Below are 16,983 nucleotides of genomic sequence, written 5' to 3' on the forward strand. Positions count from 1 at the left end.
CGCAGTGAACCAGGAACTTCAGTCGAGAACATTGACCCCTAGAGGACCATTTGAGAGAAGCAGTCCCCAACACACATACCAGCTTTCCCAAAATATTCGGTAATGCATTTGTTATGCTAGGTCTCACACAAGTGAATATTTCTTAGGGTTGCATTATTTTTAAAGGTCATTTTCTGACCACAAAAAGTCGCTGAACATGTCCACTGCTATAGAACACAAGTTGAACTTTTCCTCAAAAACAGAGCATGTTGTTACACTATTTTTAGAATGGAACCTGTCATTAAAATGTCTATTATGGACTTCTGAGGGGAATTTAACCAAGTATTATATATATATATATATATATATATATATATATATATATATATATATATATATATATTTGTTGGCCGAAATAAATAAATTCACAACATTCAAAATACATGTAGGCTAGTACTTGCCCCAATAAAACTTGCCCTGACCTGACATTTATGAAAAAGCACCCTTGTGTAACAAGTCACTGCTCACTTGAGAAGCATGTAATCCTAACCTTTGGGTAGAGCCGGGCCATAACTTTATAATGTCACAGCACACATAAGAGATAAAAGGGTGATTCTGGCCTGTCTGTCTTGACATTGTCGACTGTATCAAACGATTAAAATCATGCAACAATGTCATAAGTTTGGCCGATACGTTGTGGTAAATAATGGAGTAATTCATTTTAAATATTAAATAATTGTAATGGCCAAAATGTATTTTTTAGCTGTGTCTAACATTGCATATAAGTGTTTACTGCATGATTTCTCCCCATTATATAAATGTAAGATTCCTTAAAATTGCGACACCCAAGAAATAACATCATTTGGCCCCCTTCTAGAGCATGACAAGTAAATAATGCATTTTTAGACAACAGTAGTGTTGACTGCATTCATCAAACTATTAACTTTTAATGGTTACTGCTAGATAACCACACAAATGAGGGGTTTTAACTGTATTTTATACACTAATGGCAAACCTCATAGAAAATGAGTAGCAAAAAGCAGCTCATGTAATATATAGTTTGACCTCTTGAGAATGAAAATCAACATTTGCTGAAGGTAACTGACAATTTTGTTGAGACATAAAAAGTGTCGTTTCTTTTCTGGACCTACTCCCATATTCGTGGAAAGTGCTACATGCTTTTCAAATGGGTGTGACAAAATTACATGTTTTAAAGTGTACAGTGACATGTTATAAATGGCTACAGGCATTTGATGTGTTTAAAATTAGTTACTTTTCATGCTAGGTTAAAGGGGATTTATTATGCAAAATTCACTTTTACATAGTGTTTGTCGTCAGTGTGTGTACACAACCACCTTATAATGGCAAAAATCCACCCACTCCTCTTTTTTTAATCCCCATAAATCATAAGCAGTGTCTCTTGCAGTTTTGCAGGGTGGGGTTTATGCTAATAGGGCAGAGTCCATCATCCATTGTGGGCGGGGCCTGTGCAATGTCCTTGCCCACAATTGCTGATGGACTCTGCTCAATTAGCATAAACACCGCCCTGAATGAGCTGTACAGTCCATGTTTATCTCCTCGCCAGAGTAAGAAATGTATTCTTATTAAAGCTTCTAAAGTTATTCACTCAAGAGCAGTGAGTGATTTTCTGTTTTCTTTTGTTGTTTGATTCATATTAACAGCATAGCAGTAGGTTCTGTATATTATGCTGCTGTTGCTTTCACTTTAATACACAGGTCTAATATACACATGCAATTTAGCTGTTTACATTCACAAACATAACAGACTGTGTTTATGTGAACTGTGTATTTTTGACATAACCTTGTGTGTATTTGACAGTTTAAGCGCAATGAGACGTGAAAGAGAACTTCCAGCCGTCTAACATCCAGCTCTCTTTGCGCGTGCTTTAGATGTGTGCGCTCAGAAAACCACTTAAACTGATATGGCTTTAAAACGCATGCAGATAATAAACTTTCATGATGATGAAGATCTGCAATGTCACGTGTGCGTGACTGCGATAGAGATGATAATCAAAACCAAACAAATGTTTTGCTAGTTTTTGGCAGAATATTCCGAGGCACGAGCTGTAAAGGCTCCGCCCTCTTCTGGAAAACAAGGTGGGGAGCAGCAGCTCATTTGCATTTAAAGATACATGCACGAAAACAGTATGTTTTTCCTTCCACTCAAAAATGGTCATTTACAACATGGTATAATAAATGATCTGTGGGTTTTGAGCCGAAACTTCAGACACATTCTGGGGACACCTGAGACTTACAGCTTGTAAAAAGGGGCATAATAGGTCCCATTTAACTTTAAGTTAGATAGCTGTTTATCAAGCATATCTAATGGGTTTAGCATCTAATGCTTTTTTAAAAGCAATATGGAACACTAAAGTGTTCTTACTCTGTGTATTAGTGTTATAGTGTATTAATGTCAAAAAGCACAGGAAAGCAGGAAAGTTGTGTACATCTAACATTTTTGAACCGCACTAGGAATGCCACTTTCTTATATGGCCACAGCACACAGTCGAGAGGCATGTAACTAAGGTTTACAGCATGGTCAGGTAGACAGGAGGAATGCGCGCGCTCTAGTGACGCGCGTCTCTTCCACTTTAAGAAGGCGGATTCGCCGCTGCACAGTGTGTGTGTTTATTACGAGCCTTGAAGTGGCACATGGAAGCGATACAGTAAAAATCCATGTCTCTAAATATGGCGAAACCTACTGGCTTTGACAGCACACGCAACGGCTTGGAAGTTTTTTTGAATTCTGCATTTCATTACGATGACGTGTAAGTTAGATGAGTTGTCATATTTTCTGTACGTATATCAACTAGTTTCACATGGTTCTTCTTCTGCCACACGCGCCCGTAAATGCGGCAGCGTTGGCGACTCCCGTCTGATCCGACTCTCACAGCTGGATATTATCGGCTGTTTAGGAGGAACTCCGGAGAGCTGAAGACAGGTCAGGAGAGCAGAGACTGAGATGGAAGAGCTGTCAAGCCCGAACAGACGCCAGTAAGCTTGTGGATTCAGTGATTTACACGCCATGGCAGCGTCAAGTAACTCCAGTCTGTCGGGTTCCTCCGTCTCTTCGGGTGAGTACTAATGAAACGAAATGAAACATGGGTATTTTGTTTGGGAATCTGAAGAAGCACTTGACGTGATTATGGCAGAAAGGATATGGTTGGCACTGGCAGTTTCATTTCTGTGGTTTTGGGTGGAATTAAAGCAGACAGGATAGAACATGGTGAAGAGGTGTGTCAAACAGTATACCTTTTCTTCATCCAGGACGAACTAGACCCACCTTTGACTTCCTTCACCAATGTAAGAGCATGCAGTTTTTAATACCAACCAATGCACGGTGGTGGCAGAGGATTGTGTAATGTCACACTCACAGTGCACGAGTTTTACAGGCCACCTCTATCTGATTATATGGCATATGAATCTTTGGTTTGATGACGATCACTGTTAACCATTATGATGGAAGGTAAAAAAAAAAAGTGCTGAATTATAAATATTGTAATTCCAAATAATATCCTATTTTTTAGTCCTCAGTGAAAAAACATTGGCTGCTGCATGCACTGATGTTGATTTTATGTAGAATTAAAAGCATTTTGTCTTCTCTCTCTAATATAGCTATATTTATATTAAGTTGTGGCAACCCTGTTACTATACACTCTTAAAAAATAAATGTTCTTTATTGGCATTGATGGTTCCACAAATAGCCTTTAATATTCATAGCACAAAATGTTCTTTATAGTGGAAAAAAGTTCTTACGATTATTAAAATGTTCTTCACATTAAAACCTGTTTCTTTTTGAGGAATCCAAAATGGTTCTTCTATGGCATCGCTGCAAAATAATCATGATTTTTAAGTCTGTCGTTCCCCATAACAAGTCCATAAATAATATAACTTTTATTATCGTATATTTTGTGAGGTTTACTATAAAATCTTAAATAATCAGCCCTATTACCATCATTTTATACATTAAAGAACATATTATTGAAACCTGGATATTTGTGGAAATATCAGCATATTGAGGAACCTCTTTCATTTAAATGACAGACTTGTCCAATCATTGCCCTTTCTTTCTGTCGACTGCAAGCTCACATTCAGATCTTCAGTGTCAACTATTGATATCCCAAGTATATATCACTGCTAGTAACGCCAACAGTCAACCTCTCAGAAAATGATCCAAACTTTAAAAACGGGAAAGTTTGGTTTTTGTTGTGTCCATTTCAACATGTTGTAACGTGGGAACCAAAAACTGGTTTGGACACATCCATCACAAATGCACTTCCCACCAAGTGTCTCAAGGGATAACGGTTACAACAGACATATAGCCTACCCTAAATCTCAACATTTCAGAATTTTTTGCATCTAAAATGAGTCATCAAATGTTTTAATGGGCGTGTGATGAAAACTAATTACCCTAAAAGCTGTTCCTCTCTCCGTTTTATGCACTTGAAAGACTTTCCATTATCCTGATCTTATTATCTGCAAGAAATTATTGATGTTGAAAATTAGCTTTTAAAATTACCTGTCATCTTCCTAGCTGAGTGTCATGGTGTTTGAACTACATTATCTCAGGTTTGATTGCCAATATATTAACTTCCACCTACAATTACCTGTTCATTTTCAAAACTTTTGCCATATTTTCACACAGGTACCAAAATCTTTTGCCAACAACACACATTTAAATCTACACCCATGTACACTACTGTTCAAATGTTTGGGGTTGGTAAGATGTTTTCTGCCTTTATTTGATAAAGAAATTATAAAATGAAATTTATTCTTGTGATGGCAAAGCTGAATTTTCAGCATCATTACGCCAGTCTTCAGTGTCACATGATCCTTCAGAAATCATTCTAATATGATGATTAGCTGCTCATTAAACATTTTATTATTATTATCAATGTTGAAAACAGTTGTGCTGCTTAATATTTAGCCTTTTTTGATCAATTTAATTAATTTCTTAAAAAGAAAAAATCCCACTGACGCCAAACTTGATGCAGTATGACTTATTCACATTTTGTGAGGTTAGATGAGAAACGCACATTGGTTGGAAAGAACGGAAACCACCATCCATAAATCCATAATTCCCTGTAAGACACAAAACACAGTAAATGTCTTGCATGAGGTTGGCCGGAGGTGTGAGAAGCTCAAAAGGGTTTGCAGGTGTTTAAATAAACCGATCACAAGAGTGAGATAAGGAGGCTGGAAGCGCACTCAGAATCACTCCCACATATTAACACCCTGTTCTCATGCTGCTCCGCTTGGCATTGCGTTTGTAAGAACAGAAGGAGGGATGTGTATATGTTCTGAGGAACAGTACACGTCTCAAGGGAGTGCAAGTTCAAATAACAAGCTTTGTTAAATGGGTGTGTAAAGAAGAACCGTTTTCGAGCAGGCACTCATTTCATCGAAGCTCAATAGTGACCTTGGGAGAGAGAAAGAAAGGGTTTGTCTCATTCAATTCGTGCTTGCTGTAACTCTTCATCCAGAGGCGCAGAACCGCGATTCCTCCCCCCACGCCAAGCCACGGGCTCTTGAGATCCAGTAAAGGGATCAAGCCAAGCCATGACTCTCCGTGGTCGCCATCCATTCCCAAATAGATTATCTCACATGCGTGTTGCTGAAGAAGCAGAACTGCACTGTGGCTGCGAGGCCTGGAGAAGGCGGAGGAACTTTTGTGCCTGCGGTACGGAGAGCTGTCATTAGCTCCGTGCCCCCGGTGTAATCATTGGATGCTGAATACCAGGCTTGCCGTGTCTGTCACAGGAGTATCATTATGTTGGAAAAACACTTCTTTTTGGCTGAAAACTCGTTTCGTCTAGTTTGTGTGCGTGCAATGCGCACCCGTTCTGCTTTATATTAGCCAAGGACAGGGCTGTAAACAAATGCAGGGCAGAGCGAGATGGATGCCGCTCTGCTCAGCTCTTCTGACTTCAAAGGCCAGTTTGAGCTTTTGATGTTTCCCTGAAGGAAAACTGGGACTGCAGCTCAGAACTGCAAGCTTGTGAGCGATGTTGAAATTATGGGGGATTTCATGGGTTTGCGCTGATTTGATTGCTTCTAATCTGAAGGGGTTGTGTTAACTTAAGTTTGGGGAACTTGACCAGAAGGTTGCTGGTTTAATCCCAGTAAGGAGGGACTCAACTGTACCCTTAAGCGAGACATTTAACCCCAGGTTGTTCTAGACGGATTGTCTTGATAATAAGTGCACTTAAGTAAGTCGCTTTGGATAAGACTTTGGATAAAAGAACCTGCTAAATGACTACTTAAGTAATTATGAATTTGCATGAGGTAAGTGAGTAAGATAGTTGTTAAGTTTAGGTGTTTATTAGTACTTATAAAGCATAATGCCTTATTCTGCATGACAATATTCTACATCCCCTAATCCACAATACCTAAACTTAACAAGTACAGTACCTCACTATCTATTAAGCAATAATTAGGAGTTTATTGAGGCAAAAGCCATAGTTAATAGTGAGAATTGGACCCTAATCTAAAGTGTGACCGAATTTTCATTTCTAACATTAATAATTACTTGTAAATGCTAATTATTGGTAATATTGTGAAGTATTTTTACAATATTTAAAATGTTTTATTTATTCTTGTGATGGAAAACCTGAATTATTCCAGTCTTCAGTGTCACGTGATCCTTCAGAAATCATTCTAATATGCTGATTAGGTGCTAAAATCAGTTGTGCTGCTTAATATTTTTGTGGAAACCATGAAGCATTTCTGTCAGGATTATTTGATGAATAAAAAGTTCAAAAGAACAGCATTTATTCGAAATAGAAATCTTGTGCAACATTATAAACTTATAATTTAACTGTCACTTTTGATTAATTAAATCTGTCCTTGCTGGTTATATTTTTGAATGTTGGTTGCAACGTATGAGTTTGATTTGGCAGACAAAACATTTTCTGTATTTAGAAATTTAAAACATGGTCATCTTATAAGAGATGCATTCGAGACCTTGTATGTATAAACTATATTTTTAATATATGTTTGAATAAATTAGTAGATTTAGACCAATATATTTGTATGTCACTGATCTAAAAATGGTCCTTTTTGATTTCATATTGTCTCAAGCTCATCTGTACTTGATCATAGTCATCATGAAAATGACGTCTGCTTTTTTGTGGTTCTGTTCTGTGGTCTTCTGGAAGTGAAGGGCGAATTCAGGAACAGGAACATATCACATGATTGAAAGCTCTGGTAAGCAAACAGCAAGAGAGATAACTCTCAACAGGGCTTGCCTGTCCTTTTACTCGGCCTCTTTGCATTGCAGGCGGCATTGGCTTGTTTGAGGTAAAGCTCTGTTTTTCGTCCTGGAGATGGTTAACATCAAAGTCAAGTCAACAGCTAAGGGAATAAAGAGAATAGAAGAACTCTTACAAATCAATTCATGCAAACAAAATCACTCTCTAAAGGGATAGTTCACCCAAAAATGAAAATTACCCCATGATTTACTCACCCTCAAGCCATCCTACTGTAGGTGTATATTACATTCTTCTTTCAGACGAATACAATCGGGATCCATGATTTATCAATGCATCCATCCATGATAAAAAGTAATCCACACGGCTCTGCGGGGGTTAATAAAGGCCTTCTGAAGTGAATCTATGCATTCGTGTTAGAAAAATATAAATTTTTAAAACTTTATCAACTAAAACAACTAGCTTTCGGCAGACGGCCTACGCAAGTCGACTTGTACCAAAACAGTAACACTTGACGATGTATGATGTAGGAGTAGCGTAAGCTTTGATGCCTTTCACGGTTCAAACAAACAGGGCTGGGCTCAAACTCAAGCTCCTCTGACATTTCTCTTTAAAAATTGAATGAATTCCACGTTCGTCATTACGCTGTGCGTCAGGTCAAGGGTTACTCTTTCGCCGTAAATCGATGCGTACGGCCTTTTGCCGGAAGCTAGTTATTTTAGTCGATAAAGTTTTAAAAATGGATATTTTTCTTACACGAACCCATCACTAAACTTCAGAAGGCCTTTATTAACCCCCGCAGAGCCGTGTGGATTACTTTGATCATGGATGGATGCACTTTTATGGACTTCAAAACAGAAACGGCCATTCACTTTCATTATAAAGCTTGGAAGAGCCAGGACATTTTTTTTAAATATAACTCCGATTGTATTCGTCTGAAAGAAGAATGTCATATACACCTAGGATGGCTTGAGGGTGAGTAAATCATGGGCTAATTTTCATTTTTGGGTCAACTATCCCTTTAAGCTGAAGACTGAAGTCTGGGTAAATGTCTCATAGCAGTGGTCTGGTAAAAGAACCTCGGTTTTTTCGAGATCTTTTCTAAGCTGTTTCACGTAGCTAAAAAAAGCATGAATGAAGGGGCGAAAGATTGAATGGAAGCTCGGCCTGTGATGACAGAGCTGGTAAATGAGGCGTGCACATCACTTACTGGCCCGAAAATGGTACTTTCTCTCCTTCGCTCTTCGGAAAGCTGCTCATTATTATAATCTTGTTTTTAAAGGTTTTCGTTTCTTACTGAAGCCACAGTAATACGGTCACTCCATTAGTGGTCACCTTAATAGTTTTCATGGTTTCTTGTGTGATTCCCTCTGTAGTTTAACAGTCAGTGAGTCTGAGTGAAATAAGAGGCTTATTTAAGACTGCCGTTTTATTGGTTGAATAGAGTGTTGCTGAGAACCAGAGAAGAGGGTTTTTTTAGTGCTCACCTCTTCCTGTGTCTCTGCATTTATTATTAATCACCTCTGTGGATATTCCCATGGTCATCCATCACCCTCTGGAATCACATTACCAAACAATGGATCTCCCTGCTATTGATGTGTGCTTGTGTACTGTGCGTGTGTGTGTGTGTATATGGGTGTAAACTCATGGCAGGCCAACGGACCCTCAACAGTCTGTTCACTGACCTTCTGATCATACAAAACTGGAAATCACTTTCTCAAACTAGCAAGATCTAATCTGATTGACTGGCCTCGTGCAACTTTCTGGCGTTGGTGTATACAACCTGGATTTTTTTATTAATACTTTTAATTATTTTGTGTAAAGGTTTTTAGGTTGATACATGACCACAAACATATATATGTATATATAAAATACAAAATGCATTGTATACTGTGAGTCAAATGTCTGGCTACGTGAGACTGTTTGTTTCCTTTGCCAATCAGAAGTGAGGGGCTTCCAACAGTACATGCGGTACACGCACACACACACACACACACACACGCACACGCACAATTAAACAAAGGCATACAGCCATACAGGAAAATACCCTAACCCACCCTCACTTGCATTCAGTGTTACAGGATAAACACACTTCATCTTGCCTTCCCTCACAGTTACTCTGTCTTGATGCCTTGTCTCGCACATAGTCATAAAATTCTCCACATTTCTTGCCAGTTCTGTTCCTGAAGATCCCCACACTCTTTAGGCTCATTGTGTGAAGTGGAAGTGATGTGTGGCTTTGCTTTCTGTGCCTCAGAGAGTCTGTATAATGTACCCTAGCTCTTACAGAGCAGCATACTGTACAGATGGCCTCCCCGCAGGAGCTGGAACATGTCCCCAAAAACACTGGATCAGCACTAAATGTGTGCGTATTGCATATTCACATATGTGTGTTGGCTGAAACAGACTGCTGTGTGTGTGTGTGTATATGGTTTTGCTGACATTTTTGGACCAAATGTCTCTACAAGCAATGTTTTCTTGGTTTTGCACATCCAAACTTCACTTAATATAACACAACAATAACGATAAAAAAACGAAAGTAACTTTGAATAGGCTGTCGTCCGACGTTTTTCCCTTGATGTTTGCATAAAGTTGAGCTTCTCTCAATGCTTTCTCTGACCTGCTGTCAATCCCACAATCCAATATGCAGACATGAAGCTCAGCTTCCATAGGAATTCATTGAAAAAACAGTGGACATGCACTTTCAACGAGGCAAATTCGCATGACCAACTGAACCTGATGTGAAATCCGCACAGGGAAAATCTTTTGCCCTCACATGAAATCCCTGATTATGTTGATTTCTATTAAGATGACTGGATTTTTGGAGAACAACATTATATGTGACTGTACTTTTAGCCTTTTATGAGTCCCTTCAACATTGTCATATGGACAAGCAGACTGTATTGAAAAAACCTGCATTATTTCAATAACCGTAATACAGTTAAATATTATTAATAAGTAAGATGGTGATTCAGTAACCAGCTCTGACAGATTCAGGTGAATGAAGGACTCACACTGATTCGTTTACACCCAGCACGGTAACTATAAAGGTAAATATAATGATAACTGTGTATTAGTTCATACCAACGCATGATAACTTTCTGTTTATAATAAGCATGCGCACAGTTATGTAGTGTGCTGCTCTAAGTGTGCAAGCTCTTTAAAATCAGGTGGTTTCTGATCGGCTGTCAATATTAATATTGTTCATCAGCTGGAAAATAAATCTTGCTGAAAGTGATTTAATAATATAGCCTAACTATAATAATATAGACAATAACATCGCTATCATTATAGTTGTAGTGTGGACTTTCCTAGTCTTCATAGAATTAGAAAGATTTCTGCAATTAGTTTATATGCCAGACATTAAGAGTAGTATTCTAGTATATTGTTCTGAATTCAGCCTATGTTTTTGATTCACTAAACAGAACATGTTTCATAAGTCATGTGTGAGTCAAATAACACTGGTGGCATTGCATGTTTTTGCATGCTGTAAGCGAGTACAGCTTAATGGAAAGATGTTTCTTGCCAGTATATCTTTTAATTGCCTCACATTCAAAAAAGACATAAGGCAAACTCACATTCACAACTCAAAAAAAGAAAAAAGAAGAAATTGCCATGGCCCTGAAAATGCTTGACAAGTAAACACTGCCCATAATGGATAGTAAACCTGAAAGCACACATTGTGGGGACGAGCGGTAAGGATTACCAATCATTAGTTCAGTATAAAAATAATAGGAGTCTAAGTCCCCACAATGATAAAAAAAAAAGATGTGTGTGTATATGCAAAGGTGTTGGGATTAGATAGTCAGGTTTTACTAAGGCTGTGTTCCTCCACATGCAGATACTTCAGACTCAGTTCGTTTGAAGTACATACTGCTAGACTGTTTCTGCATTTCTATGTTCTGCCCTAAGGATGCCTGTTCCCTCTTATCCGCTGAGCTTTAATTTGTGTGAGAGATAAGAGTCTGCCCAAGAAAGTGGGAGCTGTGAGGGTGTGTGTGAGCTGCAGATAGTCGCTCAACTTTCCATCTCAAAGCAGCAGCTTTTATGCTCTCAGATTCTTTTAAGCAACGGAATATTTTCTGCAACAACCTTAAAGAGCAAATGACATTTAACATTACCCAGCCTGTAAAATACTACCTCAAATGGATGCTTGTGCTTAATAGCTAGCTACGGTAGAAGTTGAATAAGATCTTTTACAGCAAATCTCCAACAATTTGTCCTTGGTTGGAACATTGTAATCAGATTCATCTAGTCTCTTTTTTCAGTAATGGCAAACACTCCTCACAGATTGCCTGTAGCGTTCAGGGAAGGAAATTTTATTAATTAAAAGCCTTTTCTCCTGAGGACTGCTGCAAATCTGGTGTCTAATCAAGAAAGATGCATAGTTAGATTTTGTACTGAATCTTTCAGTCACTTCTTTTCATAGTCTTCACAAAGCCCAACCTTCACCATTCTAATAGCTCTGGCTTCAATATTCTTCCTATTCAGGCTTTCGAAACCTTTGTTCATTGTTAAATTACATATTGTAAGTGGTCGGGAGTGTTTTGTGAATAGGCAGCCTGCACCTCCTGACCCTCAAGTTTCCTCCGTCAGTGTTCTCCAGCCTCTCTATTAGATCCAGCGATAGTGGAAAGAAAGCACCTGGCAAATCACCAAAAGAAATCATAAATTTTCCAAATGAGCCACTGAAGAATATATATATATTTTTTTTTATTATTGTTTGCAGCTCACCAGCACTCCTGAGCTCCTACAGACAATACAGCTTCATACTAATCCAAACATACGCTCACATAAACACTGATTGAAGGCTAATCTATCTCACTTGACTACTGTAAAGTGGATACTGGGCCGCCCAATTAAAGAAATAGTCTACACAAAAATGAAAATACTCACCCCCATGGAAAAGTGGAAAAGCTATACATGTTCCAAACCTGTATAACTTTCTTTCTTCTGTGGAACACAAAGAAGATATTTAGAAAAATGTCTTGTTTTTTGTTCATACAATGAAAGTCAAATGGGTTCAATCAATGTTGTTTTTGTTCAATCAATCAATGGTTCAATCAATGGTTCAATCAATGCTGACAAAAACAGCTGAAACATTCTTCAAAGTAGTGTTGCACACAATTAATCAAAATAAAAGTGAAAGTTTTTTTAAGTCTGACATCAATGGACTGAACCTGAGAATGGCCTTTTATTGTGGCCAGCCTAAGACACACCTGTGCAATAATCATGCTGTCTAATCAGCATCTTGATATGCCACACCTGTGAGGTGGATGGATTATCTTGGCAAAGGAGAAGTGCTCACTAACACAGATTTAGACTGATTTGTGAACAATATTTGAGAGAAAAAGGGCTTTTGTGTACATAGAAAAAGTCTTAGATCTTTGAGTTCAGCTCATGAAAAATGGGGGCAAAAACAAAAGTGTTGCGTTGCGTTTATAATTTTGTTCAGTGTATAATCACAACATTTTTGGCAAGATTTTACAGCCCTACAAACAAGCATTGATATTTTTTTAAATCGCAAAAGCAATTTTTATCAGAAAAATCACAATTATCCCCCCCAAAATCGTGCAGCCCTACTTCTACATGTCTTCTTTTCTGTTCCACAGAACAAAGAAAGTGAGGCACAATGATGACAGAGTTTTCATTTTGTGGCGAACTATATCCTTATTTAATTTGTTCATATTTTTCCTCCATATTTAGTGCTGCAGTTCTGCCCGCATATAAAATGGTTTGCTACACACTTCGTCATGAATTACAAAGGATTCAGACCAGAAAAACATAAACTTAAACCTCAGCCAACATTTAAACCTCGCTATATCATCATCTTCCAGAAAGAAAATGACTAAATCGCTTGATGTTCTTGCTTAATGTTCTCTTTGCAAGCACATGCCAAAGCCTTAAACCATACAATCCTTTCATTCTGGCTCAGCATAGCTATTGCCAAGTCAAGGCATTATGAGTATCTTAGCTTGGCAGCTCAGTTTTTTGTGTGCTTTTCACCTGTGGCTTTATAAATAAATCGGACAAAATGTTTACAACTTTGACAAGACATACAGAGCATGTTGTATAACAGTTGTTGTATGTTTGGCTATAGCGGGTTTGGATGGAGCGCTGTGTGTGTTTGTGGTTTGGACTTTGAGCTTGTGTTTAGTTGTGAGTGTGTAGGCAGGGAGGAAATGCTGACTGGCCGCAGTAAAGTGCTGACATTAAAAGAGACAGTGCCTGAAATAAGACATGGATCTATAGAGACCAGCACGTATTCAGGGAAGAGAAGAAAACACACATTGATTTATGCGCTCAAAGAGATTGTTTTACTAAAAAAAAACGGCTACTACTTTCCACTCCATCTTTCTTATTCGATCTACTCTCACACACAAAAGATCACGCAGTCATTCTGAACTTTCACACACTTTCCAGGGTATACTACTATTCTCAACTCAGAAACACACAATGAGTGTGTCATTGCTTACGATGCAATATGTTTTTTTTGGGTAATCTTTCCATGAATGATCAGAGATTCAGCTACTGTTCTGGATGAGGAAATGCTGATCAGCACAACAGTTTTGTTTATTTCTCACACAAGCATGTATTGTGAAATTAGTGTCTTTGTCTTATTGCCAAATTTCTGTTTATGGGTTTGTGCAGTTACTGTCAGGCCTACTTAACATACTAATATTGATTATCTGGAAGCCTGTCTGGCTAGACTGAGAGGAACTGTTGTGATTTGTTCCTGAGAATCCTGGTTTATTCATTAATTTTTCTTTTGATGCTTTCAGGCTTCTGTATTTAAACGTCAGAGAAAGATTTTGGATAATTTAGTTTAATGACCTATTTGGCAGATTTTATACGGTTTACCTTATGAGCTGTAATAATTCATAAATTATACATTAATATTGCTTAGGGCTGACAGTCAATTTAAAAATTAATAGCATGATGTTCCAGTTAATTAATCAGAATTAATCACATTTAATTAATTAAATCACAATTTTTTACTTAAAAAGAGTATACTTTGTGTAATGGTTTTAGACACTTAATTGGATGTTAAGTGTAATTTTTAAAGGTGTCACAAGAATGAGAATAGCCTATGTATGTTTACATTTTATATATATACACAAGTGCACTTGTGGACAGCTGTGCTGACCGCTCTACACTAAGATGGTACTTTAAGCTTAAATTGATCAGATGAAATTGCTTTATATAATTTGCATACAGTTCAGGAGGGCATGATTAAATGTGTTAATTTTTGTATCTCATATTTTTTTAAGTAATTTACTGTATTAAATTAACATGTTAAACAGTAATTGAGGTATTTGGATTAAAATATTGTTTTAAGGTGTTCTGTTTTCGACGGACAGGACTGCCATTCTCATTATAATGTATGCAAATGAACCTCCAAATCCAGGCTGTCTGTGCTCAACAGCCATACTAAACCATGTCAGGCTCTTACTTGTGTTCCTTTGAGAAATTACTTGCTTACTAGAGGTGCTGCTTCCCCATTCATTTATCTCACCCTAGTTTTGAAAGTATTCACCATAATGTTATTTGAAGTTAGATAGTCACCCAAAGCTTTAACTGGAAGAGCATTTCTGAAAAAGTTGGAAAACAGATATTTACCACTAATTGCAAACTATATAGAATGGTATGGAAGCTAGTTTCCGCCAAAAAGGTAATTGTGACTTTTTATCTCACCTTTCTGCATTTTCCCCCACAGTTACGAGTTTATATATAACAATTCAGAATTTATAACTCGCAAGTGGGAGACAAAAAGCCAGAATTGTGAGTTATAAACTTGCAATTGCAAGAAAAAAGTCAGAAATGCAAGTTTATATATAACAATTGTGAGAAATAAAGTCAGAATTGCGAGATCTAAACTGACTTAAACTGACTTAATTCTGACTTAAAGAGATAAGAAGTTGCAATTACCTTTTTTCTTATTTATTCTGTGGTGGAAACATAGAATGGAGCTCTATTCGGGAGGAGCATGTCAATAACATTAGATGAGTATATATGGAAGTAAAATAATGCCAAATGTTCTTGGAACAAAAAAGCCTGTTGAATTGCACTACTTGTAAAAATATGCATTGCATTTACCATGCTTGCATTTTAATGCATTGTATTTTCAGGGCTTGCATTTTTATGGGCTGAAATTCAGCATGGTTGAATATTTAAGCTGTGAATATTTCAATTCAAAACATTTCAAACACATTTTCATTATTAAAAATGTAATAATCTATATTCACCTTTCATATTTCACTTCCAAAATATTCAAACTGTTTAAAAATACAACCTATAATATTCAACAGGCAATTTCCGGTCCATTTTATTTCGCTTCCACAAATTCAGTGGTTCAAATTCGACAGAAAATACTACGTTGACATCCAGGAACTGCAGGAAAAGCAGTAGATTGCCGAGCATACTCTCCATCTGCTGTTAGTCGATCTCACCAGCAGGGGGTGCAAGCGCGTGTTGTTGACGAAGACAGAGCAACAGTTAGAGCAAGCCATTCATTCATAAAACTCATTTACAGCAATGTAAGTGTATTTGTGATTATTATGACGACTGTTTTATGTTAAATTAAGTGTCTTCACGGTTACTTTTCCTGTGTAGCCTACATGCATCTTTCTCTACCGTGAACGATATTATAATGTTATTCCCCGATGCGGATGTACAGATCCAATGTTACATTTTTGAGGTTGACATATATTTCTCTTGGTTGTTTAGTTGCCTTAACTTTATATTGTGGTGATGTGCTGCATGCAGGCTATTAGGGTTTCCCTCAATACTTCAGGATTCCCCTGCTGGACATATAAAACGCTTAACGTAACATAATGGACTAATTACAGTAATATAAAGACCAAACTCGCAGGCAAGCAGATGGACTCAGAATAACGCGCAAAGTTTAATGCTGAGCGTTTCCCAGTGATAGACTGGCATAAAGTTGGCTTGACATTGGACATTCGCACATTTGTCTCTAAAGTGTATACGACATTGGTATACACGTTTCTAACTTCGATAGCATTTGAATAGAACGACTTACAGTCATAAAACCAACTGTAAAGTGTTCATGTAGTTTCAGGGATAATGCGCACCCTTTGGATTTTTTTTATATTTATTCAATTAAATTGAAGTTTGCTATTGAAGTTAGAAACGTCGTGTATGCCAATGGTGTATGCAACTTTAGAGACGGTCCCTAAATGTGTGAATGTCCAATGTCAAGCCAATTTTACATTTAGGCTACATTTAGTAATTTAGCAGATGCTTTTATCCAAAGCGATTTACAGTTAAACTAACAATAGGAGGACAACAATATGCAAGTGCTATGACTCTTCCCAGTTTAAGCTAATGCAGCACACGTAGACATACTATATATACACTCACCTAAAGGATTATTAGGAACACCATACTAATACTGTGTTTGACCCCCTTTCGCCTTCAGAACTGCCTTAATTCTACGTGGCATTGATTCAACAAGGTGCTGAAAGCATTCTTTAGAAATGTTGGCCCATATTGATAGGATAGCATCTTGCAGTTGATGGAGATTTGTGGGATGCACATCCAGGGCACGAAGCTCCCGTTCCACCACATCCTAAAGATGCTCTATTGGGTTGAGATCTGGTGACTGTGGGGGCCATTTTAGTACAGTGAACTCATTGTCATGTTCAAGAAACCAATTTGAAATGATTCGAGTTTTGTGACATGGTGCATTATCCTGCTGGAAGTAGCCATCAGAGGATGGGTACATGGTGGTCATAAAGGGATGGACATGGTCA

General features: G+C 37.6%; 1 protein-coding gene across 2 annotated transcripts in view; it reads left to right on the forward strand.

The window, feature by feature from the left end:
* The first annotated feature begins 2,606 nt into the window (after positions 1–2,606).
* Positions 2,607–16,983, forward strand: part of chn2 (chimerin 2) — a 46,010-nt gene continuing 31,633 nt past the window's right edge. The window contains exons 1-2 of one of the 2 annotated variants that reach the window (XM_084386098.1): positions 2,607–2,767; positions 2,893–3,073. In XM_084386098.1, coding sequence (XP_084242224.1) covers positions 3,025–3,073 — 49 coding nt within the window. In that variant the 5' untranslated portion in view covers positions 2,607–2,767; positions 2,893–3,024. The remainder of the gene's footprint in view (positions 2,768–2,892; positions 3,074–16,983) is intronic. The other variant, XM_084386097.1, reaches the window with a different exon arrangement.

This window comes from Rutilus rutilus (assembly GCF_951802725.1).
Source record: "Rutilus rutilus genome assembly, chromosome: 17".
Classification (NCBI taxonomy): Eukaryota; Metazoa; Chordata; class Actinopteri; order Cypriniformes; family Leuciscidae; genus Rutilus; species Rutilus rutilus.